This window comes from Triturus cristatus, chromosome 11 (genome assembly GCF_964204655.1).
Source record: "Triturus cristatus chromosome 11, aTriCri1.1, whole genome shotgun sequence".
NCBI lineage: Eukaryota > Metazoa > Chordata > Amphibia > Caudata > Salamandridae > Triturus > Triturus cristatus.
The window spans coordinates 1,102,009,793-1,102,036,969 of NC_140594.1; the positions used below are offsets into that span (position 1 = coordinate 1,102,009,793).

At 47.9% G+C, this 27,177-nt stretch overlaps 1 protein-coding gene across 1 annotated transcript in view; it reads left to right on the plus strand.

Moving 5' to 3' along the window:
- LOC146786073 (dehydrogenase/reductase SDR family member 4-like) overlaps positions 1 to 27,177 on the plus strand; it is a 94,317-nt gene that overhangs the window by 54,624 nt on the left and 12,516 nt on the right. Inside the window, exons 5-9 of the mRNA XM_085635504.1 lie at positions 314 to 384; positions 1,017 to 1,068; positions 16,864 to 16,998; positions 17,720 to 17,782; positions 19,894 to 19,949. Of these exons, the coding sequence (XP_085491630.1) occupies positions 314 to 384; positions 1,017 to 1,068; positions 16,864 to 16,998; positions 17,720 to 17,782; positions 19,894 to 19,949 (377 nt within the window). The remainder of the gene's footprint in view (positions 1 to 313; positions 385 to 1,016; positions 1,069 to 16,863; positions 16,999 to 17,719; positions 17,783 to 19,893; positions 19,950 to 27,177) is intronic.

The window sequence follows — 27,177 nt, forward strand, 5'->3', positions numbered from 1 at the left end:
TCAGGAGTCCCAAGAGTTAAGTAACCCTCAATTGCAAAAAGCATGTGACAGGGTGCAATTCTTTTTGTACAGAATACTTTGGGTTTCCTGAGGAATTCATTTCTCTTGCCACTATATTGCATATACAAGCTAAATCACAGATATTAACCAATGTAATTATAGCTAAAGATTTTAATTTTGAGAAAGGGACCATTACTTTCAATTCTCTTGAGCATATAGAAATAACCATTTATTTTATACGTTCATATAATGACTCTCATTTAAGAATTTCATGCTTTTCTCTTCATTGCTTCTTTTTTATTTGTGGTTTCAGAATTTGAACTTGAACTTGAAGGCGATGTTTTTTTTGGTGCAAGAAACATTCCCTCACATGAAGAAGCGTGGGTAAATATCATGAAAGACAGTTTGTAGGATATGACTGCTGGGGAAAGAGCTGAAGGGTCTTGCAAGGCTAAGACGATGGTGAGAAGCAAATAAAAAAATAACCATCTGTGCCAAAGAAAGGGTTGGGTGATTGAGGCTGATGGGAGGGAGAGTGGTATGGAAGAAAATAAAAAAGTGATTGGGTATCGAAGGAGGGGATAAGAGTTAGGTTGAGACGAATGACTGAAGGGAGCAAAGGGATAGATATGAGTAGATAGGGAAGAAAAGAATTAACATTTGTGGGAGCAGGGTGACCAGTGAGAGATCTAGTCTAGTGGGTCTATGACAGAAAACCGGTAAATGATCAAACAATGAGAAAAGAATACTGATAAATGGAAAGACAGTGGGTGATGACATAAACACTGATGGTAGGTATATGATGTTGAGGTAAAACGCTATAACTGTGGTGGGAGAATTTGAAGTAGTTATGGCACACTATGTAGAAAAGTATTGCTTTAATCAAGAATCAATGAAGAGGGATGTGGAATCAAAGGCATGAGAGAAATCATTGGCAAAATATTGACTGGGATATGAAATATGTAACCCACTTTTCAGAACTCCACACAGACATCTTTTGCTCTCATTTCTTGCAGTGGTGGGTCTATTGTCCTGAATTCATCTGTTCTCGGCTTTGCAGGCATTTCAGTAAGTAAAGATCTTAGACTGTCACAAGTTTTGAAATGATTTTAGGAAGTTAAGAAGGTGGCAAACAACATAACACAAAACATTTGAAGGCCTTAATGTTTTATATAATATTTTATTATCAGAGCCCAGCTTACTCATGAATTGTATGCCAGATCTGCAGATCATTGTCCCACATGAGCATGTTATACTTAACGTTATTAATCTCTCGTCTACATCCAATTGGATTCCTAAATGTTGGCATCCATTGTTCTACCTAGTCCCATGTACCATGTGCCCTATAAGAGCTGGCAGCTGCTATTATCGTACGCTCATATCCTGATCACTCTAATAATCACCTGTCACCTCTCACCGCATTTTAAATACTGAAAACCTATGAATGTATGAAATAACTTGTTAAGCGCAACGTATACAGAAAACCTATGAATGAGTTAAATAACTTGTTAAGTGCAACGTATAACCGGGGGCATCTTGACGCTAAACTGATGAGATCAGAGGAGCCCAGAAAAATTCAATTGTTTAAATAGCCAGGTTTTTAAAGATTTCCTAAAACCTAAAAGAGAAGGGGCAGGTTTAAGGTCCTGGGGCAATTGGTTCCAATTCTTGGCAGTGCAAGTGACAAAGCTCCTACCTCCCAAGGAGGATCACTCGTAGAGAGGAATGACCAAATTGCTGGCAAAGCTGGAACAAAGAGTCCTCCCTGGCGTCTACCGTCTCAGACCCATCTTCAAGATGGCAGGGCCCTGTCCATGCAGAGCCTTTTAGGCTATACACAAAGCTTTAAAAACTATGAGTTTCTTCACATGCAGCCAATGGTAGCTCTGGATGCAGATTGATGACTAACGGGGACCGAGGGGGGAGCCTGAAGACCCTGCCCCGTTTTCTTTTTTTTAAAAACATTTTCTGTGTGATTTGGGTTAAGTCAGGTCACAAGATTGCTGCCCACACTACCTGGTTTGAAGTGTTGGCAGCCAATCAGATCTAAGCACGAGATCAGGAGGGATTGTGGTGCCACCGCGTCCCCAGATATACAAATTTGGATTTTTTTTAATATCTCTAAAACTACTGAATGGATTTACACCAAACAAAAAGGCACTTCCCTGGACTAACATCTATCTACCTGACAAATTTGATTTGGTGCAATTCCATTTAGCAGTTCGTGATGTAGCCGTGTCTAAAGGTCCAATGGGAATTACAATGGGGAAAGCGTGTTTTGCCCTCCCTCCCTTTTTCTCATGCCCTGCTCTCCCTGAAATTTACAAGACAGCAGCTGAAGTGAGCGGCAAACTAGTTTTGAAAATGTCGCAAAGATTACTTAAACAACGCCAAAGTTATTGGTAAATAGGACTCAGTCCGGCACCTGCCCTGAGTTATGCCCACTGCGGAGGCAGAATAATAATTCATGCCCCTGGTTGCTGTCCAGCATCTGCCCACAGTTATGCTCCCTGCGGAGTTAGGATAGTAATTCATGTCCCCAGTCGCTGTGTAGCACCTGTCCTGAGTTAGGCTACCTGCGGAGTTAGAATAGTAATTCATGCCCCTCGGCGCTGTCCAGCACCTGCCTCAAGATATGCCTCAAGATAGGGCATCACCTGCCCTCGGTTATGCCCCCTTCGGAGTTAGAATAGTAATTCATGCCCCAGTTGCTGTCTAGCACCTGCCCTGAGTTATGCCCACTGCAAAGATAGAATAGTAGTTTATGCTCCCGGTAACAGTTCTGCAGCTGCCCTGAGTTATGCCTCCTGAAGAGTTAGAACAGCAATTCATGCCCCAGGTCCCTGCCTTGCACCGGCCCCGATTTATGTTCCCTGAAGAATTATTAATAGTAATTCATGCCCCCGTTCGCTGTCCGGCACCTACCCTGTGATATGTCTCCTGTGGAGACAGAATAGTAATTTATGCCCCCTGTCACTGTCCGGCACCTGCCCTGAATAATGTCAACTGCAGACTTAAAATTGTAAGTTATGCCAACTGCGGAGTTAGACTAGTTATTTATGCGTCTGGGAGCAGTCCGGCACCTGCCCTGAGTTATGCCCCCTGCAGAGTTACAATAGTATTTCATGCCTCCGGTCGCTGTCCAGCAGCAGCTCTGAGTTTATGCCCCCTGCTGAGTTGGAATAGTAATTCTTGCCTTGGTCGCTGTCCAGTTCCTGCACTGTGTTATGCCCCCCTGCGGAGTTAGAATAGTTATTAATGCCCCTGTCCGCTGTCCAGCACCAGCCCTTAGTTATGCCCCCTGCAGAGTTAGAATAGTAATTCATGCCCCCAGTCGCTGTCTGGCACCTGCCTCGAGATATGCCCACTGCGGAGGTAGAATGGTAATTCTTGCCCCTGGTTGCTGTCCAGCACATGCCCTCAGTTATGCCCCCCTGCAGAGTTAGAATCGTAATTCTTACCCCAGTCAATGTCTGGCACCTGCCCTGAGTTATGCTCCCTGCAGAGTTAGAAAAGTAATTTATGCCTTTGTCACTGTTCAGCACTTACCCTGAGCTATGCCTCCTGAAGAGTAAGAACAGCGATGCATGCCCTAGGTCCATTTCCTGCAACTGCCCAGATTTATGTTCCCTGCAGAGTTTTTAATAGTGATTCATGCCCCAGTTCACTGTCCGGCACATACCCTGAGTCATGCCTCCTGCAGAGATAGAATAGTAATTTATGCCCCCTGTCGCTGTCTGGCACCTGCCCTGAATTATGTCCACTGCGGAGTTAGAATAGTAATTCATGCCCCTTGTCGCTGTCTGGCACCTGTCTCGTGTTATGCCCCCTGCGGAGGGAGAATAGTAATTTATGCCCTTGGTCGCTATCCAGCACCTGCCCTCAGTTATGCCCCCTGCCGTCGCAGAATAATCATTCATGCCCCCGTTCACTGTCCAGCACCTGCCCTGAGTTATGCCCCCTGCAGAGTTAAAATAGTAATTCATGCCCCTGTGCACTGTCCAGCACCTGTCCTGAGTTTATGCCCCCCTGCGGAGTTAGATTACTAGTTCATGCCCCACTGTCACTGTCCAGCAGCTGCCCTGAGAAAAGCCCCCTGAAGAGTTTGAACAGCAATTCATGCCCCAGGTCCCTGTCCGGCACCTGCCCAGATTTATGTTCCTTGTGGAGTAATTAATAGTAATTGATGCCACTGTTTGTTTGCCGGCACCTGCACTGAGTTATGCCTCCTGCGGAGTTAGAATAGTAATTCATGCCCCTTGTCACTGTCCAGTACCTGCCCTGAGTTATGCCACCTGTGGACTTAGAGTAGTAATTCATGTTCCCCTTCCCTGTCCGGCACCTGCCTCAAGATATGTACCATTCAGAATTAGAATAGGAATTCATGTCCCCAGTCGCTGTCCTGTGCCTGCCCTGAGTTTTGAACCCTGCACAGTTAGATAGTAATTCATGCCCCCAGTCGCTGTCCAGCACCTGCCCTTAGTTATGCCCCCTGCGAGTTAGAATAGTAATTCATGTCCCCAGTCTCTGTCCAGTACCTGCCCTGAATTATGCCCCCTGCACAGTTAGATACTAATTCATGCTCATGCTCACTGTTCAGCACCTGCTCTGAGTTATGCCCCCTGCGGAGTTAGAATACTAGTTCATGCCCCCTGTCACTGTCCAGCAGCTTCCCTGAGTTATGCCCCCTGAAGAGTTAGAACAGCATTTCATGCTCCAGGTCCCTGTCCTGCACCTGCCCAGATTTATGTTCCCTGCAGAGTTATTAATAGTAATTCATGCTCCCATTCACTGGCTGGCACCTACCCTGAGTTATGCCCCCTGTGGAGTTAGAATAGTACTTCATGCCCCCAGTCGCTCTCCAGTACCTGCCCTGAGTTATGCCCCCTTCGGAGTTTGAATAGTAATTCATGCCTCTGGGAGAAGTCTGCATCTGCCCTGAGTTATGTCCACTGTGGAGGCAGAATACTAATTCATGCCCCCGGTTGCTGCACCTGCCCTGAGTTATGCCCCCTGTAGAGTTAGAATAGTATTTCATGCCCCAGGTCGCTGTCCAGCACCTGCCCTGAGTTTATGCCCCCTGCGGAATTAGAATAGTAACTCATTTCCCTGGTTGCTGTCCAGTACCTTCCATGAGTTATGCCTCCTGCACAGTTACAATAGTAATTAATACCCCCGGTCGCTGCTCAGCACCTGCCCTCAGTTATGCCTCCCGCAGAGTTAGAATAGTAATTCATGCCCCCATTCGCGGTTTAGCACCTGTCCTGAGTTCTGCCACCTGCGGAATTAGAATAGTAATTTATGCCTCTAGGTGCAGTCTGGTACCTGCCCTGAGTTATGCCCAGTGCGGATGCAGAATTGTAATTCATGCCCCCTGTCGCCATCCTGCCCCTGCCCTGAGTTATGCCACCTGCAGAGTTAGAATAGTAATTCATGCCCCCATCGCTGTACAGCACCTGCCTCGAGTTATGCCCCTTATGGTGTTAGAATAGTAATTCATGCCCCCGTCGCTGTCCAGCACCTGCCTCGAGATATGCCCCCTGTGGAGTTAGAATAGTAATTCATGTCTCCCTTCGCTGTCCGGCACCTGCCTCAAGATATGCAACCTGGAGAATTAGAATAGTAATTCATGTCCTCAGTCGCTGTCCTATACCTGCCCTGAGTTTTGCACCCTGCACAGTCATATAGTAATTCATGCCCCCAGTCGCTGTCCAGTACCTGCCCTGAGTTATCCCCCCTGCGGAGTTAGAATACGAGTTCATGCCCCCGGTTGCTGCCCAGTACCTGCCCTGAATTATGCCCCCTGCAGAGTTAGAATAGTTGTTATTGCCCCCGGTCGCTGTGTAGCACCGGCCCTCAATTATGCCCCCTGCTGAGTTAGAATAGAAATTCAGGCCCCCAGTTACTGGTTAGCACCTGTCCAGAGTTATGCCAATTTCAGAGTCATTTATGCCTCAAGGTGCATTCCGGCACCTGCCCTGAGTTATGCCCAGTGCGGATGCAGAATAGTAATTCATGCCCCCTGTCGCTGTCGAGCACATGCCCTGAGCTATGCAACCTGCGGAGTTAGAATAGTAATTCATGCCCCCGGTCGCTATCCTGTACCTGCCCTGAGTTATATGCTCCCTGCACAGTTAGATAGTAATTCATGCCCCCGTTCGCTGTCTAGCACCTGCCCTGAGTTATGCCCCTTGCAGAGTTAGAAAAGTAATTTATGACCCGTCACTGTTCAGCACTTGCCCTGAGTTATGCCACCGGAAGAGTTAGAATAGTAATTAATGCTCCTGTTCACTGTTCAGCAGCTGCCCAGAGTTATGCCTCCTGAAGAGTTAGAACAGCAATTCTTGCCCCAGGTCCCGGTCCGGCACCTGCCCCGATATATGTTCCCTGCAGAGTTATTAAAAGTAATTCATGCCCCATGTCACTGTGCAGCACCTGCTCTGAGTTATGACACCTGCGGAGTTTGAATAGTAATTCATGCCCCCTGTCGCCGTCCGGCACCTGCCTCACGTTATGCCCCCTGCGGAGTACAAATGGTAATTCATGCCTCCGGCTGCAGTTCAGCACTTGCCCTGAGTTATGACCCTTTGGAGTTAGAATAGTAAATAATGCCTCTGATTGCTGCCCAGCATCTGCCCTGAGTTTATGCCCCCTGCTGTGTTAGAATAGCAGTTCATGCCCCCGGTCCCTGTCCAGCACCTGCCGTGATTTATGTCGCCTGCGGAGTTAAAATAGTAATTAACCCCTTCGACGCTTGTGACGGAACGGTTCCGTCATGCACGTCGGTTGGGCTGTGCTTATGACGGAACCGTTCCGTCATGGCCCCGCCCGCGCTCAGAACCTTCAGCACCGCGCGGGAATCCGCGCAGCGCTGAAGGGGTTAATCCCCCGTTGTTGTCATGGACCTACCCTTAGTTATGCCCCCTGTGAACTTAGAATAGTATGCTATGCAGTGGCGGCTGGTCCATTAGGGGCGTTGGGGCAGCGCCCCACAAATGAATCGGCCAGTGAACAGGATGGAATGTAAACAGACGAATTGACAGCTTACAATTCGTCTGTTTACATTTTCGGGCCGCCTGTGCGCTTCAATGCCGGTGAAAGTGCGCTGTGCGCATGTCACGCACAGCGCACGCAGGCAGAGATGAGCAGGAGTTAAAAAGATGGTCTGCGCATGTGAGCGAGGAGCAAAGCCCCTCGCTCACATTCACAAACCATTAGGTTTGCTGCGCATGCCCTGTGTAGAGCAGGAGTTTGTAGATAGGCTCCTGCTCGGGCGGTGATGCGTTTTACGCAAAGTCGCCCCGTGCCCAATTAAATACCAGGAAAGTAAAGAAGGTTCAGCCGCCCGGCCCCCCAGTCTCCTGATTGGCAAATGAAAAGAGCGGGGAGAAGTTTCTTCCACCACGTTGCAGAGACGTGATGCGACTCGGGACCGGAGCGGAGGAGATGCCTGGTAAGTTCTTTAATTCATTAAATTAACCCCCCCCCTCCCTGCGCGTACCCCCCCTCCCCCCGCGCGTACCCCCCTCCTCCCCCCCCATACCCCCACCCCCCCCCCTCCTCTCATGCCGGCCGCGCCTGTAGTTATAAAAGGCAACGTTTTAAAGTGCTGAGGTGCTAATAACCTTTTCCAAACCTGCATGACCTTTTAATGCGTCTCAGCTACTGTCCCGGGTGCTGCTCCAGGCTGCTGCTGTTCCTGCGACACTGCAATTACAAAGGTTGTGTACGTTTTCAATTTGGTAAAATCCGTGCGTGTTGGGAATGCTTAGATTGTCCTCGAATATCCCTCATGTAACCTTCAGCAGAGGTCATGGAGCTGAGCTGTGTCCAGGACAGTTAAAATGTTGTTAGTGAATTTCCCAACCCTCCCTAGGGTTTTAGCAGTGTTCTTGGTGAAGCACATGTCTTTGAAATTTGAAGTATGGTTGGTCTTTCCCCTTAATGTAGGAGGCGTCCAGGGCTGGAAAGAGGGGCTTTTGCTCTCTCGTATGAACCTTGAACAATTTGTTTTTTATTGTTCTGTTCCACATTGGCAAGGGAATGTCTGGATTAGACAGGTTTGTAGTTACCATCTTTAGTGTACCAATAGGTAACATAGATTGTATTTATGCTTTCAAAGATTGAGCAGGAGCACGCAGGATGCGGATGTATCGTTTCACTAAGTCACCTAGACAGTCGAAGTCTGCACTTGCCAAACCCAACTCCAGCCTCAGTTTGGCCCTCCTTGCATGCTGGGGAAAGGAAAGTATTTTCTTATAGGCCGTAGACTTGCACATTGCTTGTTTTACTAGCCTGTTTATCGTAAGTGCCTTAGTTTGATTGCCTTTCAGTTGAACAATGCACAGTTTACTCAGTACGATATAATTATAGAGTCACCTTCTGCCGCAATGCTTAAACTGCAGCCAGCAGTAACAACAGTGATTCCGGCAATTATTCAGAGCCCGACCGCGCGTTCCAGATTAAAGAATGAAACAAGTCCATTTCTCCTCAGCTCCTTGTAATTAGTGGCCATAATCCGTTACAAGTGCACGCTGTCACTTAGAACGTTTATGAGGCCAGGCATGGTGAACGTATGAGATTTCTTCCTTTGGTTCATAAATGTCAAACCTTGCAGGCAAGTTACTTCAGTCTTAACTCCGAAGAGTCTTTGAATATTTCGAATCGTAAGCTACCTACGTGGGTGACTGTCACTGAAATGATCGCTCAGTGAGCTGATGGTTGGACATCAGGAACAGCATTTTAACAGTCATAAAGTCATAGCTGTTTCATAGTATGTTTCTGTAATACTTATAGTTAAATGTTTTTTGTATTCTACCTTATGATATGACCGTGGACGTTCTCAGAATTTAGAGGCGTTTTTATTAAACAACTACCAGAAGCGCCATAATATGCAAAGTAGTATCAGCCTGTGTCACGCGTTACAGGCTTAAATTCTCTTGTGTCCTAATGATAGCCTAACTATAATTACTTTATTAACTTTCTTGCTTTATCAAACTTGCTTGAAAATGCACCATTGCCCACTCTTTAAAAAATATAACTCCCGGGGTGGGGGCAACTCCCCCTTATGACAATCAGGCACATTTGTTACACTCGCACGCCACAGGGGACTCATCCTAAACATTTACGCCCTACCACTTTCAAATGTCACCAGTCGCCACTGATGCTATGCCTGTGGTCGCTGTCCAGCACCTGCCCTGAGTTATGCCCTCTGCGGAGTTAGAATACTAATTCATGTCCCCGGTCACTATCCGGCACCTGCTTTGAGTTATTCCCCCTGCGTAGTTAGAATAGTAATTCATGCTCCAGTTTCCATCCATCACCTGCCCTGAGTTATGTTCCTTGCTGAGTTAGAATAGTAATTTATACCCCCGTTCGCTTTCCATCACCTGCTCTGAGTTATGCCACCTCCGGAGTTAGAATAGTGATTAATGCTCCAGGTCACTATCCACCACTTGCCCTGAGTTATGCCCAGTGAGGAGTTAGAATACTAATTCTTGCCCCCCTGTCACTGTCCTGCACCTGTACTGACTTATGCCCCTTGTGGAGTTATATTAGTAATTTATGCCCCAAGTTGCTGTCCTGCACATACCCTGAGTTATGTCCCTGCTGTGTTAGAATAGTAGTTCATGCCCCCTGTCCCTGTCCAGCACCTGCCCTGAGTTATGCCCACTTCAGATTTGGAATAGTTATTCATTCCCCAAGTCACTGTCTAGCACCTGCTCTCAATTATGCCTCCTGCAGAGTTAGAACAGTAATTATTGCCCCGGTAACTGTTCAGCACCTGCCCTGAGTTTATGCCCCATGTGAAGTTAGAATAGTAATTTATGCCCCCGGTTACTTTCCAGTACTTGCCCTGAGTTATGCCCCCTGCGAAGTTAAAATAGGAATTCCTGCCTGCGGTCACTGTCCAACACCAGCCCCCTGTGACTTAGAATAGTAATTTATGCCCCTGGTTGCTGTCCAGTATCTGCGCTGAGTTATGCCCCCTGCAGAGTTAGAATAGTAATTCATGCCCCCTGTCGCTGTCCAGCACCTACCCTAAGTTATCCCCCTGCAGATTTAGAATAGTAATCCATGCTCCTGGTCATTGTCCAGCACCTGTCCTGATTTATGCCCCCATGCTGAGTTAGACTAGTAGTTAATGCCACCAGTCGCTGCCCCAAACCTTCCCCGATTTATGCCGCCTGCGGAGATTAAATAGTAATCCCCCCGCCACTGTGCAGCACCTGCACTGAGAAATGCCTCCTGCAGAGTTGGAAGAGTAATTTACGCACCCAGTCACTGTCCGGAACCTTCCTTGTGTTATGCCTCCTGCAGAGTTAAACTAGTTATTTATGCCCCTGGTCACAGTGCGGCAACTGCCCAGAGTTACGCCCCCTGCAGAGATAGAACAGAAATTCATGCCCCCAGTCACTGCCCAGCACCTGCCCAGAGTTATTCCCCCTGTGGAGTTGGAATAGTTATTCATGCCTTCAGTCACTGTCCAGCACCTGCTCCAAATTCTGCCCTCTCCAGAGTTAGAATAGTAATTATCATACTATTTACTGTCCAGCACCTGCCCTGAGTTATGCCCCCTGTGATGTTAGAATAGTGATTTATGTCCCCAGTCGCTGTCCAGCACCTGCCATGTGTTATGCCCCCTTCGAGTTAGAATAGTAATTCATGCCACCAGTCGCAGTCCAGCACATGCCCTGATTTATGTCCCCTGCAGTATTAGAATAGTAATTCATGCCCCCGGTCACAGTACTCCAGTTGCTCTGAGTTATGCCCCCTGCGGAGTTAGAATACTAATACGTGCCCCCCTGTTACTGTCTAGCATCTGCCCTGACTTATGCCCACTGCGTAGTTCTAATAGTAATTTATGCCCCTGGTAACTGTCTAGCATCCACCCGGAATTATGCTCCCTGTGGAGTCAGACTAGTATTTCAAAACTCCGCTCACTGTCCAGCATCGGCCCTGTGGAATCCCTCTGATTGAGTTAGAATAGTAATTCATGCCCCCGGTCGCTGTCCAGCACCTGCCCTGAGCTATGCCTCCTGCAGAGTTAGAGTAGTAATTCATGCCCGGTCGCTGTCTGGCACCTGCTCTTAGTTCTGCCCCCTGTGGAGTTAAAATAGTAATTCATTCCCCATGTCATTGTCCAGCGCCTGCCCTGAGTTATACCCCCTGCGGATTTTTGTATAGTAGTTAATGCTCCCGATCGCTGTCCAGCACCTGCTCTGAGTTATGCCTCCTATGAATTTAGGACACTAATTCATGCTCAAGGTCACTTACTGGCACCTGCCTCGAGTTATGCTCCCTGCGAAGTGAGAACAATGATTCATGCTCCCGTTTGCTGTCCAGCACCTGTCCGGAGTTATGCTTCCTGGGGAGTTAGACTAGTAACTCATGCTCCCGGTCACTGTCCAGCAAATGACCTGATATAAGCCCCCTGCGGAGTTAGAATTGTAATCCATGCCACCTCTCTCTCTCCAGCACCTGCCCTCAGTTAGAACAGTAATTAATGCTCCCAGTCACAGTCCGCCACCTGCCCTGAGTTATGTCCCCTGCAGAGAGAGAACAGAAATTCAAGTCCCTGGTCACTGATCAGCACCGGCCCTGAGTTATTCCCCCTGTGGAGTTAAAATAGTAATTCAGGCCTCCGGTCACTGTGCAGCACCTGCACTGAGTTATACCCACTGCAGAGTTAAGATAGTGATTCCTGTCCCTAGTCACTGTCCAGCACCTACTTTTTATTTTGCCCCCTATGGAGTTAGAACAGTAATTATCGCCCCAGTCACTGTCCAGCACTGGCCCTGTGGAATTCCCCTGGTAGAGTTAGAATAGTAATTTATTGCCCTGTTGCTGTCCAGCACCTTCCCTGTGTTATGCCCCCTACGAGTTGGAATAGTAATTCATGCCCCCGGTTGCTGTTCAGCACCTGCCCTGAGTTCTGACACCTGCAGAGTCAGAATAGTAATGCCCCTGGTCGCTGTCCAACACCTGCCCAGAGTTATGCCCCCTACAGAGTTAGAACAGAAATGTATGTCCCCAGTCACTGTCCAGCACCTGCCCTGAGTTATGCCACCTGCAGAGTTAGAATAGTAATTCATGCCGCCAGTCACTGTCCAGCACCTGCCCTGAGTTATGCCACCTGCAAAGTTAGGATAGTAATTTATGCCCCTGGTCGCTGTCCAACACCTGCCCAGAGTTATGCCCCCTACAGAGTTAGAACAGAAATGTATGCCCCCTGTCACTGTCCACCACCTGCCCAGAGTTATGCCACCTGCGGAGTTGAAATAGTAATATATGCCCATGGTCGCTGTCCAGCACCTTCCCAGAGGTATGCACCCTGCAGAGTTAGAACTGAAATTCATGCCCCTGGTCACTGTCCTGCACCTGCCCTGAGTTATGCCCCCTGTGGAGTTAAAATAGTAATTCAGGCCCCTGGTCACTGTTCAGCATCTACCCTGGGTCATGTCCCCTGTATAGTTAGAATAGTAATTTGAACCCTGGTCACTGTCCAGCACCGGCCCTGTGGAATCCCCCTGGTGGAATTAGAATAGTAATTTCTTCCTGCAGTCACTGTCCAGCTCCTGCCCTATGGAATGCCCCCTACTGAGTTAAAATAGGTAAATTACATCCCCAAACACTGGTCTGCCCAGCAGACCCGTGCCTGTAATCACTGATAGAAACGGATGAGACAGGACGTATGCCTGCGCCCTCCTGCTTGGAATAATTTGTTTTTCTGGGTCTAATTCTAAGAACCTCACGATCAGAGGAGACAGTACAATCGCATGCGCTCCACCCCCACCCCATTTATACTGAGAATCTCAAGAATTATTGGAAGAGGGGATTCGGTTCCCATTACTTGGAACCCCCGGAGGGGAAGACTTAACGCTGCACAGGAGACCTTTGCTCCTGTTCGAGTATTTACTACACCAAACGAAGAGACTTTATACGTCCTTTGAGCCACACTGGGCTCTTTTAGGCTGTCCCCTTTGCCCCTGTCCTGATGAAGACCCGCATTGACTAAGACAGTAATGCCCCCCTGGGTTGAAACGTCGACATATATCCCCTGGACCAGTTGAAAGACTCTGCACGAAGACCTACTTATTCAGTGTGCAGACCGATTCAAATATCTGTGTTTTTTCTGGCCTTTTGAAAACGAGAATACTGCCAAAAGTCACCTTGTATATATTACGCACCCTCACTACAGCACTGAGCACCACATGTCACCTTGTCACAAATTACAATTCACCTCTATGTTTTGACAGCCATGCAAATTATTGTGGGTATTTATAAATGACGTAATTTATAAAACTTTTGAATACCCTTTATGGTCTCTATGTGTGTTACTTATGACAAATTGTCTTTCCTGTGAATACACCAATGACTGGTTTAATGGTTTAAGAGATAACTTATACCCGACAGAACCAATTGTTATTTATGTAAATGTAATCACTGAAACAGGCCCCAATGCCCCATGGGAGAGAGACAGCGCAGATTTCGGCAGCCTACCTGGAGGGAAGTACATGCTGGTAGTCGTGGATGACTTCTCTCGATACCCGGAAATCGAAATCGTCTCCTCTACGTCAGCAGGAGAAGTCATTCCCAAGCTAGAGAAGATTATGGCCACCCATGGCCTGATTGGAGAACTCCGGATGGACAACGGTCCGCCGTTCACAAGTGCTGAGCTACTCGAGTACCTGACCTCCCACCGGATCAAGCACCGCCGGATAACCCCAAGGTGGCCCCAAGCAAATGGGGAAGTACAACGTCTGATGCGGACTTTGAACAAGACAATTCAAATAGCCCTAGCCGATGGCCACATCCTGGAACAAGCGCTATACCAGTTTCTCCGAGAATACCGCCTCACCCCCCACTGCACTACCGGCATCTCCCCGAGCCGCCTGTGTTTCGGTCGAGCGGTGACAGACACCATCCCACACCATCCATTGTGGGCAGAGTCCCCGAACCCTCCGAACCATTCATTGGCAAGACGGACGAAGACCAACCATGAGGCGTCCCAGAGGAGGCATGCGACGGAGCGCCCAATCACCATCGGCGAACGAGTGCTTGTGCGGGACCGCCATCCCGGAGGAAAGTTCAGGCTGCCATTTGAACTAGATCCATGGACAGTGATCGTAACGGCATCACGGGGACACGAAAGTTTAACCCGCAAGGTATCCTTCTTCAAGAAAGTCCCAGCAGACGACACGGAAGTTGACCAAAGCACTCCAGCTCCAGAGAGGGCCCATGACCAGGAACTCAGAGGTGATCAGCCAACACGAGACAATGACAGCCCTGCAGAGCCTTCGCCGACCTCCCCTGCCAGAAACAGCCAGGCTCGATACTGCCTGTGGCCCTACCCCAAGCCGTCCCAGAAGTATCAGGACTTTGTAGCCTGCTGTCGACCTCCTCCAGGCAGAAGATACGGTGGTACCTGCAGACCAAGTAGGAATGTTCCATAAATATCCAGATTATCATGGACTGATGTTTATAAGTGTTGGCTGTTCTCACTATTTTGTAATTGTTTTGTTCTTCGGGTAAAGGAGGAATGTAATGTTGTCCCATAGGGCCGCTCCACGTTGCCCATTGAGTAAGGGGTATTTCCCTAGTTAGACCCTGCTAAGTAATATAATGGGCTGGCCCGGCGTATGCTCGGCCAGCACGTGTGAGTGCCAATAAATAGCCAAGACTTCCTGGGCGTGGTTAAGTGAGTTACTGGCCACTACCCAAAGCATGTTGTACACCTCTCTGTGTCCTCCTCACTAGGCTCAGAACCGCAATACTACACACATTTTGCATGAACCTTGGAATGGTGCTGTTTATCAAACTTAATCAAATTTAATCATTTCCCCAAAGCGGCACGTCCTTTACCTGTTTGGTAGTCTTCTATCATGGGGAACGGTATGTAAAGTATATTTTTAAAGCAGCACGTTGATTTCCATCAATTTCTGCAGCTGATAACCATTTGTCGTTGTAATGGTAATTGGCATAAATGGACTCGTTAGCAAGGCGTTCGTTATAAAGGTGTTTACAATCTGTATGCAAATAACGGCGTGATAAAGCATGTTATACAAAAAACTGGCGTGCTAATGCCAGCGTCACTCTAAAACATTTGTTCCATAAGCAGTTGGGGAAAAGGCGTTCATTCTCCCATCATATAACCATTATTAAACACACAAATACAATAGATTGTTAAATACTGCAGTGCAGATCAGTAAGCAGCCTTGAAACTTGTAACAGTAAGAACATCCTTCCCTCTGGTGGGAATAAATATTATACAGTTGTACTAGGACAGACCATGACTGCAGCTGTATTTTCATTGATTTTCTGTAACAGAGACAGACACATGCACATGGAACTGTTGTACACCATTGATGTTTCTGTAGCATTTCATGAATGATTGTCAATGTGGCGTAATGTGGCCTAGATACGCTAACTGAAACAACTCTGAATGAATCATTAAATACTAGCATATTAAAACTCATCTGCACTCGTGTCCTATGAGCCAGGAGGCCCAGTCTCTCCAGCACAATGCTTTAGTGGTACATGAGGCTAATCAGTGCCAGCCCAGCAGTGTCAAGGTTCCACACACCTTAATCAGGGCCAGCTTTAGGGCAGTGCGACAGGTGCGGCCGCACTGGGCGCTGACCTGTAGAGGGGGCGCTGACCTCCGGTGGTGGTGCTGTCTTTAGCAATAACTTATAACTGGGGAGATGAGGGGCACTTTTGCCCGGTGGTAGTGAGAGAATCCGAGGATGTGGTCATGGGGTGTGGGGGCGCCAAAAATGATTTTTGCACCGGGCGCCACCAGTGCTAAAGCCGGCCCTGACCTTAATGCAAGCGTAGTGTCAAGACCAGTGGTCGTTTTCCATGCAGTTAAGGTTTAGTGGAAGAATCCTGGCACAGCATGCGGAGTCAGAGTGGCTCTCTCGCAACCTCCGAGTCCTCCGCTCTTCACTGTCCTCATCTGACCTCATAACATTCTGAACACGCAATGACATTCTCTATGTGACAGGCACGAGCCAAAGTCAGCCACGTGCCAATGACATCACAACACGTAGGCATTTGGACCTATTTCATTTAGTTTGGTAGTAAAAAAACAGCTATGAGTCGGGGTCAGTGGGGCCTAAGATCCTTGGGCCATGGGTCCATTGCACCTGCTACACTATTCATAGCTGCGCCAGTGCTTAATTTGAGCCGGTGGTTTCCGATGCTCGGCACTGGCACTTAATTGTCAACACCTGCGTTTGAGACAGTCTGCCACAAGGTGGCACTGTCTGGCTAATTTAGAGATGACCGCAACAACAGTTAATAATTAATTTAATATACAACAAAAATGGCTATTACCTGCCACCCAAGCCATTCTTGTAGCTTTGGGGGCCTGAAATAGTCCAAATTGTCACACTTGTAGGGATGTGGTGGTTAGAAGTTCTGGTGTTCATATCATTGGCAGCATGGCAAGGGCAACATGTGGTGCAAGCTGCAGTGGCCTCCTGACGAGAGCCCTGGCACTTATTGTTTAACAAATTAAGCACCCTTGTATCTGATCATGCTTACAGCCGCAGTTGGAGTGTCTTATTTTGCCCTCTTGTGAGATGATGTTGTCTGATGCTGCAATATCTGGTTTGCAGAACATGGCGTAATCAGACCATGTAGAACAGTAACAAAACAACAGAGTTACTAACCCATTCATTCAGTGACTGGTGGTACTGCTATGCTGAAAGATTCAGTGCTTCTCAATCATGCTTTGTTAATTTGTCATGTACAGCATTCATGGAGCACGGTGTGCATTGCATGTCTAGTGGTAAGTGAATGATGTCACGTGTGAACATTCCTTATGTAACACTTTCTTTTCCGGCTCTTCCACAGAATGTTGGTCCATACAGTGTCAGTAAGACAGCTGTAAATGGCTTGATCAAGGTGCTGGCCCCAGCATTGGACCCTATGAATATTCGAGTGAACGCCCTGGCACCAGGCCTTATCAGAACTGCATTCAGTGCCAGGGTAAGTCTATGACGAAATGAAAGAGAAGGGAGAAAGGCTTGCAAACTGAGATCTGGGATGAAGCAAACACAAGGAGATGATGGATCAGTGCTTAATTTGAGCCGGGGCTTTCCGGTGCTAAGCACCGGCACTTAATTGGTTTCCGGTGCTCAGCACCTGTACCTAATTGTCAACACCATACCTAGAACAGTCTACCACATGATGGCGCTGCTCATCTAATTTAGAGATGAGCAGAACAACGGTTGTTTAGGAATACAATATACATTAAAATTGCAAATACCTGCCTCCCCAGCCATTTCTTTAGCTTTGGGGACCTGGAATAATCTGAACTGTCATAATTTCATGCATGAGAGATGATTAGTATCTTGTTTGTGCCGTGATGACAAGAACGATGGGTGGTGCACGCTGCAGTGGCCTCCCGGTCAGAGCCCTGGCACTTAATATTTTACAAATTAAGCACTGTGATGGATGGAGCGCTGAACGTTTCAGACACTCACCCCTAGTCGCAGATCTGTGTTGAATCTGGTCTGGAATGAGGCAGACAGACTGATATCTTTGACTGAGCGTTGTTGAGCTGAGATTCCTGGTCTAATAGTGGCTCATTCATAGCTAGTTAGTGACAGAGAAAGGACAAATCTCTTAAAGTTTGAGCAGTCATATTTTGTTAATATTGTGCTAAAAGTTTTTGAACAATAAATAAAATGTACTGAATTGTGTCTAGGGGCTAGAGGATGCCACAGCGATGCTGAAGCCCACGGTGCAGAAAGAGAGTGACTTACCAGAGGTAAGATTTTACACTGAAAGTGTAACTGTGACTGAGTGTAATGTAGGGAGAGGCGCCGGGAGCAAAGAGAGCAAGAGAGGGTGGCAGAGTAATGTAGGGGTTCATGGATGCCGGTATAACCACATTAGGTGTAGGCCGGAAATATAGAGTGTTAAATGCCATTCTACTACAATATTGATGCCTAAATAGAGAAGGAAAAAATATTGGCAGGTTTTTATATGTGCTAGCAGCCATTTACCCAGCTGCTGGGCAAATAGTGAATTTTCTCTGCTATTTACTTGCCTGAAAGCTAAACGCTATAAACTATTTACTGTCGAGCATGATGGGCAAAGGAGCAGGAGCATCTATGTGAGCTCTGAAGGGCCAGAATCTCTATTCTGTGGAAATCCTAGTAAGGCCCTAGTCACCCAACCATCAAACCATCAGGGATGCCACTGTCATCCAAACAACAAACAGACAACAAACCATTGATGTCATGTGTGAGCTCTAAGAGGTTCATACCTTGGAGTCGAGACGAGACCATGTCAGTGGGGACAGGAACTCCCTCAAGGAATCCTCGAACTGCCCCCAGTCCAGCCTCAATGTCCAGGAGCATGGACTGCCCCGACACGTCTTGGTCGAACGGGTATGGCATGAGGGAGTCCGATTCCCAGGGAACATGGCGGTGCACCAGTAAGGACCACTGGGTCTAAGTTTGCCCCCGGCAGCCAACAACGGATAAAAACAACATTGGATTAGTGTTGCTGGGCTGACATAGGCAGATCATGTTTGTTCCCTCATTGCTTACTAGTTGCCGTGCTACAAAATCACAATTTTTACACAATTTTTAAATGGCCTTGGATGTCAGACTTGGCTTGGCTATAGAGCTGATTTATATGTTGGCGTGGAGGGAACTCCAATGCAAGGGTGACAGAGTTCCCTCCTCACCAACATAATGGTCTGCCCGCCCGTATTAAATTCGGGCAGACCATAGCCAACTGAGACTATGGAATAAGGGCCATCAGAGGTTTGGCTGAATGTCTGACCACCTTATTCAGATGGGCAGACATACAGCCTTTTTTCAATGAACAACCTGTCAGTAAGGGGCAATGAAAAGTTCTCAATGCCCCCCTCACAATGGGAGGAAATTCCCATAGTGAGGGGCCATTGCGTTTTTTATTTTCAAAAAGACAATCCTGTTTTAGGATTTTCTTTGTGAAAATTGAAAAAAACTATGTTTGACGTACGGCTTGATCTTGTTGATGGAGCCGTCTGTCACACTTACAAAGCTTTGGCAAGAACTGCCGCCATGACAGTTCCTGTCAATGCTTGAAATATACACTGGGAGAGTGGGCATTACAACATTTGGTGGGTGGCACCTCTGTCACGGAGATGGAGTAATTTACTCTGTCACACTGGTGGATGAGAGGCCATGTGCCATGTGCCAAATTTTAAATCAGGCCCAGGGTCTGGTTGCCAAGATCTCAAGTGAATGTAGTTCTGAAAAGCACTGAAGGTCTTCTGCTATAGGGGTCTTGTCTATTCTGAATGCAAAGACTGTGGATTACTAGTGTCCAAGAGATGGCTAATTCTGTACAGCGCACTATGTGACCATATAAAGTTGTATATATGCATATATATATAAGTATACGGGGGCTCATGATTCGATCCCCGGCGCCGGCGGCAGGTTAGCCCAGCACCTTGTGACTCTGGGCAATAGCTCGCTTAATCTTCCCGACGCACCCCAGCCTGATGTAGCTGCATGCTTTACAAATGCTGGTATTATTATTATTATTATTAAATGTAGTGCATTGAATGCATGAGGGCAGTTTATGATGTGAGTGAATGGTGTGCATGCGCTGAGTGGATGTCCAATCCTAGTGAATAAAGGAATGTCTTCAAAGTCCGAATCCACAATCTCTAATTGGCCTGGGCAGATAAATGTTTGAACTTGTAGTTATGGATTAGTTTAATAAATGGATTATTTGTTTATTGAGCCAGGGGTTAGCAAATTATTTAGTGGCAGATGATAAACAGATGGAAGACAGTTCTGTTATGGATGATGGGGATATGCATCCACCTTTTGGGACCGCATTCATTTCTAAAAATATTTTCTGTCTTTTCATGAAAAGAATTGGCACGAAGAAGCCTTAACTGGATATTTGAAGTCAATCTTTGGATTCAGCAGGTAAAGTGCATTTCTTATACCTTAATTGTTTCATCAGCTTGCACCCAAACCCAAAGTGATACCACATAGCGCCAGGCAAGGCAAAGACTATAAATCACAAGAGAAAGGTCTATCGACTCACAATGATCTTTCTATGTCTGCTGCATGCAGCACACATAGAAACAGCAGATTGCCACGAATGATTGTTTATGTGCTAGAAGGTGTCCCTTCCTGCACGTAACCAATCATTTAAATATTGACGATTTGCAACTTCTATGTGTGCTGGCCAATGCAGTGCACATGAATGTATGATGTTACAACGCATACATTTACAATGCATGCCTTTACAACTCGGTTTTATATCGCAACATCCTTTGCAACGCATTCTTTTACATCGCATGCCATTACATCGCATTTTCAGAAACTACCTTTATAACGCATTCCATTACATCGCATTATACCTTTACAACGCATACCATTACAATGCATACCATTACATCGCATTTAAGGTAAGTGTTGGATAGTATAGGGGTAATAATTACTATTCTAACTCCAGTGAGTGCAACAGTAGGGTAAGTGTTGGATAGTGTAGGGGTAAAAATTACTATTCTAATTCCAGTGAGTGTAACAGTAGGGAAAGTGTTGGATAGTGTAAGGGTACTATGTGCTGTAATTACTTGCAATGTAATGCCTGTGTGGTAGTGACATGTAATTTAATGACATACGTTGTAATAACATGCGATGTAATGGCTACGTTGTAATGGCATGCGATGTAAAGGATCTTGCGATGTAATGACTGCTATGTAAAGGTAGTGCGATGTAATGACTGCATTGTAAAGGTTGTTTCCCAGTACACATAGATGCTACAAATCACCATTCTGGATTGTTTATGTGCAGGAAGGGTTTACCTTCCTGCACATAAACAATCATTCCCCACAATGCAGGTACCATCTCACTGTGGTGCAAGGGTACCTGCGTTGGAGCTAGGCAGGTGAATTTAGCGTCAGTGCAGAGAGAAACTCGGGGGTGCGCTTAATATTGTAAATACGGCACATATCTGTGTTTAAGTGACGGAGCGTGGCGTTAGCAATTTTGGAGCTTACCCGTGCTCTGCCACCTTCTTATACATATGCCCCCCGGTGCCAGATTTACAACTATTTGATGCATAGCAGCAAGTGAAGTTGCTGAGCCGTGTTGCGTGTAAGGGAGACAGCAGAACTAATTTAATCTGATTTTCATTTGTTTTCATTATTTATATTAAACTCGCATATCTTGGAAGCCCCACTTAAATGATAAATGCAATACTTGTTAGGGGGAACCAAAAACAGACACTACATTAACCTCTCCGTAACCCTTTTGTGGCTTGCCACAAAAGCAGTCAGGTTTAACTTATAGGCAATGTTAGAAATGGGATTCCTGGTTGGCTGAGTTATGTCCCCAGGAAAGGCAGGAACCACCACTCTAGTCAGGGTAAACTAGATACACAATAAAATAGCCTGTGCTCACCCTCTGGTAGCTTGGCACTGAACAGCCAGGCTTATCTACAAAAGAAATGTGTAAAGTATTTGTGCTATACACACACACACAGCACCACAATAGAGAATATTTATCTGAGCAAAATAAGACCAAAACAACAAAATTCAATCAGTAGAAGTCGAGGTATGAATTTTTGAAGATTAAATGCAAAAATAGTGCTTAGAAGTTACTAGCGGTCAAAAGGTTACTTGAGGTTGCGGGGGATGGGTGCAAATCCAAAGTTCAGGCTGACCGCGATGGAGGGCAGGCCGGCTACAAGACCCATGATGGGCCTGCTGAGAAAGTACCTTGGCTGGAGCAAAGTATCATCGCTGAGGGCTCAATGCGTCGATATTTTCTACGCAGTCGGGTCGCTGCATCGTCGTCGAGCTTTCCTGAACTGAAGGCAATGCGACGTCGTCGAGCCACACAGAGCATCGTTGTCTAACCACGCAGGCTGTGCAACCACTGTTGTTATGTAGCCTTTGCGTTGAAGGGCGATGCAGCGGAATTTCTCATGCAGTCGATGCAATGCATCGGTTTTTGATGAAAACAGCTGCAGAACCCACTAGTGAGGCACAGAGTTTAGAGGGGGCACCTAAGGCAAGGGTAGGACTCACAGAAGGCAAAGTCCAGCAGCACCAGCAGAATTGTAGGACGTCTTTTCTGTCACTGAGAATTTAGAAAACAGGAGGCAAGCCTGCAAGCCCTTGGAGATCACTTGGAGGGGAGGCAGAGTCCTGCCAGCAAAGTCAGGGAGCAACAGGTAGCAGGGCAACTAGCAGAAAAGCAGTTCTTCCAGAAAAGCACTCCAGTTGCGTCCTTTAAGCAACACAGCAGTCTTTCTGACAGAGGTTCAGGTCAGGTCCCAGAAGTGTCTAAAAAGTGCCTTCGATGAAGGGCTTGACTTCAAAGGAACAATCAAACAGTTATGTTATGTTATGTTATTTATTCTTCTGTATAGCGCACGGCTACTCAAAAAGAGTGTCCCGGCGCTTTAGGAGAAGGAGTGCTGCAACATAATAACATAACAACGTTAGAAGAAGAAAAAAAGACCGAATGCCAGACAAATACATGCAAGAAAAAAACAGGCTACTGGGTGAACAGCCAGGTTTTAAGGCCTTTCCTAAACGCTAGTAGGCTGGTAGCTCCCCGCAGAGTGAGTGGCAGAGAGTTCCACAACTGTGGCGCCAGTAGTCCAAAAGAGCGGCCACCCAGACGAGCTCTCTTCACACGCGGAACAACCGCCAAAAACAGGGATTCCGACCTCAAAGACCGGGTCGGATGATAGAAGACCAGTCTCTTTTGAAGGTACTTTGCTCCCACCGCGTGGAGGGCTTTATAGGCCAGAGTCAAAGCCTTAAAAACAATCCGTTTCCGGATCGGGGGCCAATGCAAAATTTTCAACAGGCCCGATACACTGGCCCGTCTATTTAATCCGAAGATAGCTCTCGCAGCAGCGTTCTGCACCACTTGGAGCCGCTGCAGCAAATACTCCGGCAGCCCCAGGTAAAGAATGTTCGAATAATCCAACCTGGACCCGATCAAAGCCTGCACTGTCAGCTTCCTATGCTCCTCCGACAGCAGGGGAAGGAATCTCCGCAGCATCCTAAGGATGCCGAAGCAGATGCCCGACACCCCCAGGATCTGGGATTTCAATGTTAACCCCTTATCCATCTTGACCCCCAAGTTCTTGGCTACTTGGGAGGAGCAAGACGGGGGAAACATATTAATCGGCCACCAGGCCTGCCAGTCTGGCTCTGTGTCGCACCCAAAGAAGAGAACCTCCGATTTATCGGAATTGCACTTGAGGCTGTTCCGTTGGAACCATTGAAAAACAGCCCCAAGGCAATCCCGAATGCTCTCCCCATTAAAGTCTCCACCTCTCATACATGAGAAGAGGAGCTGGGTGTCGTCGGCATAGGATACGATCCGGGCCCCATACGACTCCACCAACGGGGTCATGAAGATGTTAAATAGGGTCGGGCTCAAAATAGAGCCCTGTGGGACCCCGACTCCCAGAGGCGGCATCACGGCGGAATCTGGCGAGGCCCAGACCGTTTGCCGGCGTCCGGCTAGAAAGGAGGAAAACCAGCCGAACACCGTCCCCCGCAGACCTATCTCAAAGAGTCTTGCGAGAAGGCCATCATGGGGGACGGTGTCAAACGCCGCCGACAGGTCCAACAACACCAGCATGGCTTTGCCCCCAGAGTCCAGAACCCCTTTAATGGTTTCTGAGACCTCAAGGAGCGCAGTCTCTGTACTGAGATGGGAACGAAAACCTGACTGGGTGGCGTGCAAAATCTCATTGGTCTCAAGAAAATTGGAGAGCACAACCTGAACGTGCTTTTCCAAAATCTTCGTGAGAGCCGGCAGCAAAGAGATAGGCCTATAATTGACCGGGGCCTTCGGATCCAGGCCTGGCTTTTTGAGCAATGGAATCACCATTGCCTGCTTCCAGGCGTACGGGACCACTCCCTGACTCAGCGAAAGATTTAACAGCGGATTTGCCAGTGGATTAATCACCTCCGCAACTTTCGCTAAAAATTTAGCAGGGCAAGGGTCGAGGGGCGAACCCGATTTAAGATTGCCCATTAGCGCTAAAGAGTCAGGGGCAGAGAGCGGAGGAAACACACTCAGCGTCACACCAGGCCCTGCCCGCGGGGATAAGGTGGCCTCAGGATTAGTCTGGGCCAAAAGCCCAGGCGATGGAAAAGAATCCTGTATGCGTTGGATCTTGCTCGTAAAAAAGTCAGCAAGGTCCGAAGCCCAGGTACCAGACGGTTTTTCGTCTAGGATGTTAGACCGTGGGGAAATAAATTCTCTCACAATGGAGAAAATCTCCTTGCAGGAGTTAGGAGCCGCATCTATTCTCCTGGCTAGATATGCTTTTTTTTCCAGGCGGATGTCCCGGTGATAGGCCTTGACCACCGTTTTATAGGTCAGCTTGGCTGCAGTATCATAATGAGCCCGCCACGCTCTCTCGGCCACCTTACACTGCTGCCGCGTAGCCGACAGTGCAGCGGTAAACCAAGGCGCAGAGACCCGTTTCGGTGTCAGACGGGGTGTCAGATCCGGGGCAAGGTCATTCAGCCTGTCTAGAAGCCAAGCTTGCAGGGTCTCCAAGTCCTTATCCAGATCTCCAGAGAGGGAACATGGGCAATCCACAGCAGCCTGGGCCAGCATCTCTGGGGTCACACGATGATATGCCCTATGGACACGACCCTGTTGCAGTGCCAAGGCAGCCACCGATTTGACTGTGCCTTTGATCGTAAATTTGGCAAGCGAGTGGTCAGACCATAGTACTGGTGTAATCTCAATCATCTCAAGAGGGGAAGACGAGAACACCTGGTCAAGAGTGTGCCCCTTCTCGTGCGTAGGCTCCTGCAAATGAGGGATCAGTCCCAGCGGGGCCATAGCCTCAGAAAGTTTAATGGCAGCAGGGTCAGACGGATCATCCAACCGAAAGTTAAAATCCCCTGCCACGATGCAGTGTTCCGCTTTCAGGGCCAGCCCCAACAACACGGAGTCCAGATCTTCAAAAAACGTACCGGGTGAACCAGGTGGTCTATACACAAGTAAACCCTTAACAGATTGATGTGGAGACAGAGTGATAGAAAAAGCGAGAGTCTCCGAGCCTCGGATGTCCTTCCCTGGCAAAATCGCACAGGGCGTGCCTTTCTTGACCACCAATGCCACTCCACCGCCCCTCCCCTCGGCTCTATCCTTCCTGAAGATGTTATAATCAGGCGGGATTGCCATGGCGACATCTGGATTGGAAAATTCACCCCACCACGTCTCAGTGAGCATAAGACATAGTGGCTTCACCGTATCTAGAAGCTCAAATATGTCTTGCGCATGTTTACATGCCGACCTGGTGTTTAAAAGCATGCAGCGATAACCCACATTGAGGATGTTATTGTTTGGGCGTGATAACTGAGCGCGGTTAGGGCGCCAGCCACAGCCAGGGCAGCCGAGTTTCCCGCGATGGCGTCCGGGAAAGACAGTGCGACAACCTGTGACCAGGGTGTCGAAGGAACGCAGTTCCCCAGGGGAATAATGCAGCACTGGAGTCGCAGGGGGACACATCCCTGGTGTATAGAATCCTACCCGCCGCTCCGATCGCCTCCGGGACGCTGACGGGCGCAGACGGGCAGGACTCTGGCTTGACTCCGGCGCGAGTCCGGCGCTACCGCTGCGCGTCACCGCTGCGCGCAGAAGGCGAGCATTAAGTAGGGCTCACCTGTGGTCCTAGTGAGCGCTAGAGCGCTCAAACAAGTGGCACACTCGCTACTCGCCACCCCCAAGATGGCGACCGGCGCCAAACACGAAGGAGCAAGGAAAGATGAAGCTGGTCCGCAAAAAGCGCGGTGAGGGGCCCAATTTAAGGTGCAGGTATGTGGGCGCACAAAGCAAGGGCAAACACAATTTAAAACAAACAAAATGCAAAAACGGGATATTTTAAAAAGAAGCAGCTCTGTATATTACAATTCAGCAGCCTAGCGCGCGTGCGTGCTATTGCCTTCTCTAAGGACGAGCTACTACGAAGCTCACCTTAAATAGGGCTCACCTGTGGTCCTAGTGAGCGCTAGAGCGCTCAAACAAGTGGCACACTCGCTACTCGCCACCCCCAAGATGGCGACCGGCGCCAAACACGAAGGAGCAAGGAAAGATGAAGCTGGTCCGCAAAAAGCGCGGTGAGGGGCCCAATTTAAGGTGCAGGTATGTGGGCGCACAAAGGTGGACTAAAAGCAAGGGCAAACACAATTTAAAACAAACAAAATGCAAAAACGGGATATTTTAAAAAGAAGCAGCTCTGTATATTACAATTCAGCAGCCTAGCGCGCGTGCGTGCTATTGCCTTCTCCAAGGACGAGCTACTAACAAGCTCACCTTAAATAGGGCTCACCTGTGGTCCTAGTGAGCGCTAGAGCGCTCAAACAAGTGGCACACTCGCTACTCGCCACCCCCAAGATGGCGACCGGCGCCAAACACGAAGGAGCAAGGAAAGATGAAGCTGGTCCGCAAAAAGCGCGGTGAGGGGCCCAATTTAAGGTGCAGGTATGTGGGCGCACAAAGGTGGACTAAAAGCAAGGGCAAACACAATTTAAAACAAACAAAATGCAAAAACGGGATATTTTAAAAAGAAGCAGCTCTGTATATTACAATTCAGCAGCCTAGCGCGCGTGCGTGCTATTGCCTTCTCCAAGGACGAGCTACTACCAAGCTCACCTTAAATAGGGCTCACCTGTGGTCCTAGTGAGCGCTAGAGCGCTCAAACAAGTGGCACACTCGCTACTCGCCACCCCCAAGATGGCGACCGGCGCCAAACACGAAGGAGCAAGGAAAGATGAAGCTGGTCCGCAAAAAGCGCGGTGAGGGGCCCAATTTAAGGTGCAGGTATGTGGGCGCACAAAGGTGGACTAAAAGCAAGGGCAAACACAATTTAAAACAAACAAAATGCAAAAACGGGATATTTTAAAAAGAAGCAGCTCTGTATATTGCAATTCAGCAGCCTAGCGCGCGTGCGTGCTATTGCCTTCTCCAAACAGTGCTTTGTGTGTAGACAGGGCACTGTCTATTGAAGTGTAAGTGTCAGTCCCTCCCGTTCCTCTCTACCCAGGAAAACCCGTCAGAATGCAGGCGATTGCAAATGAGTGCTCAGAATGCAGATGAGCCTCACCTTCCTGTGTCTGTGGCTGTCTAGAGGGAATGCACAAAGTGTAGCTGTCAC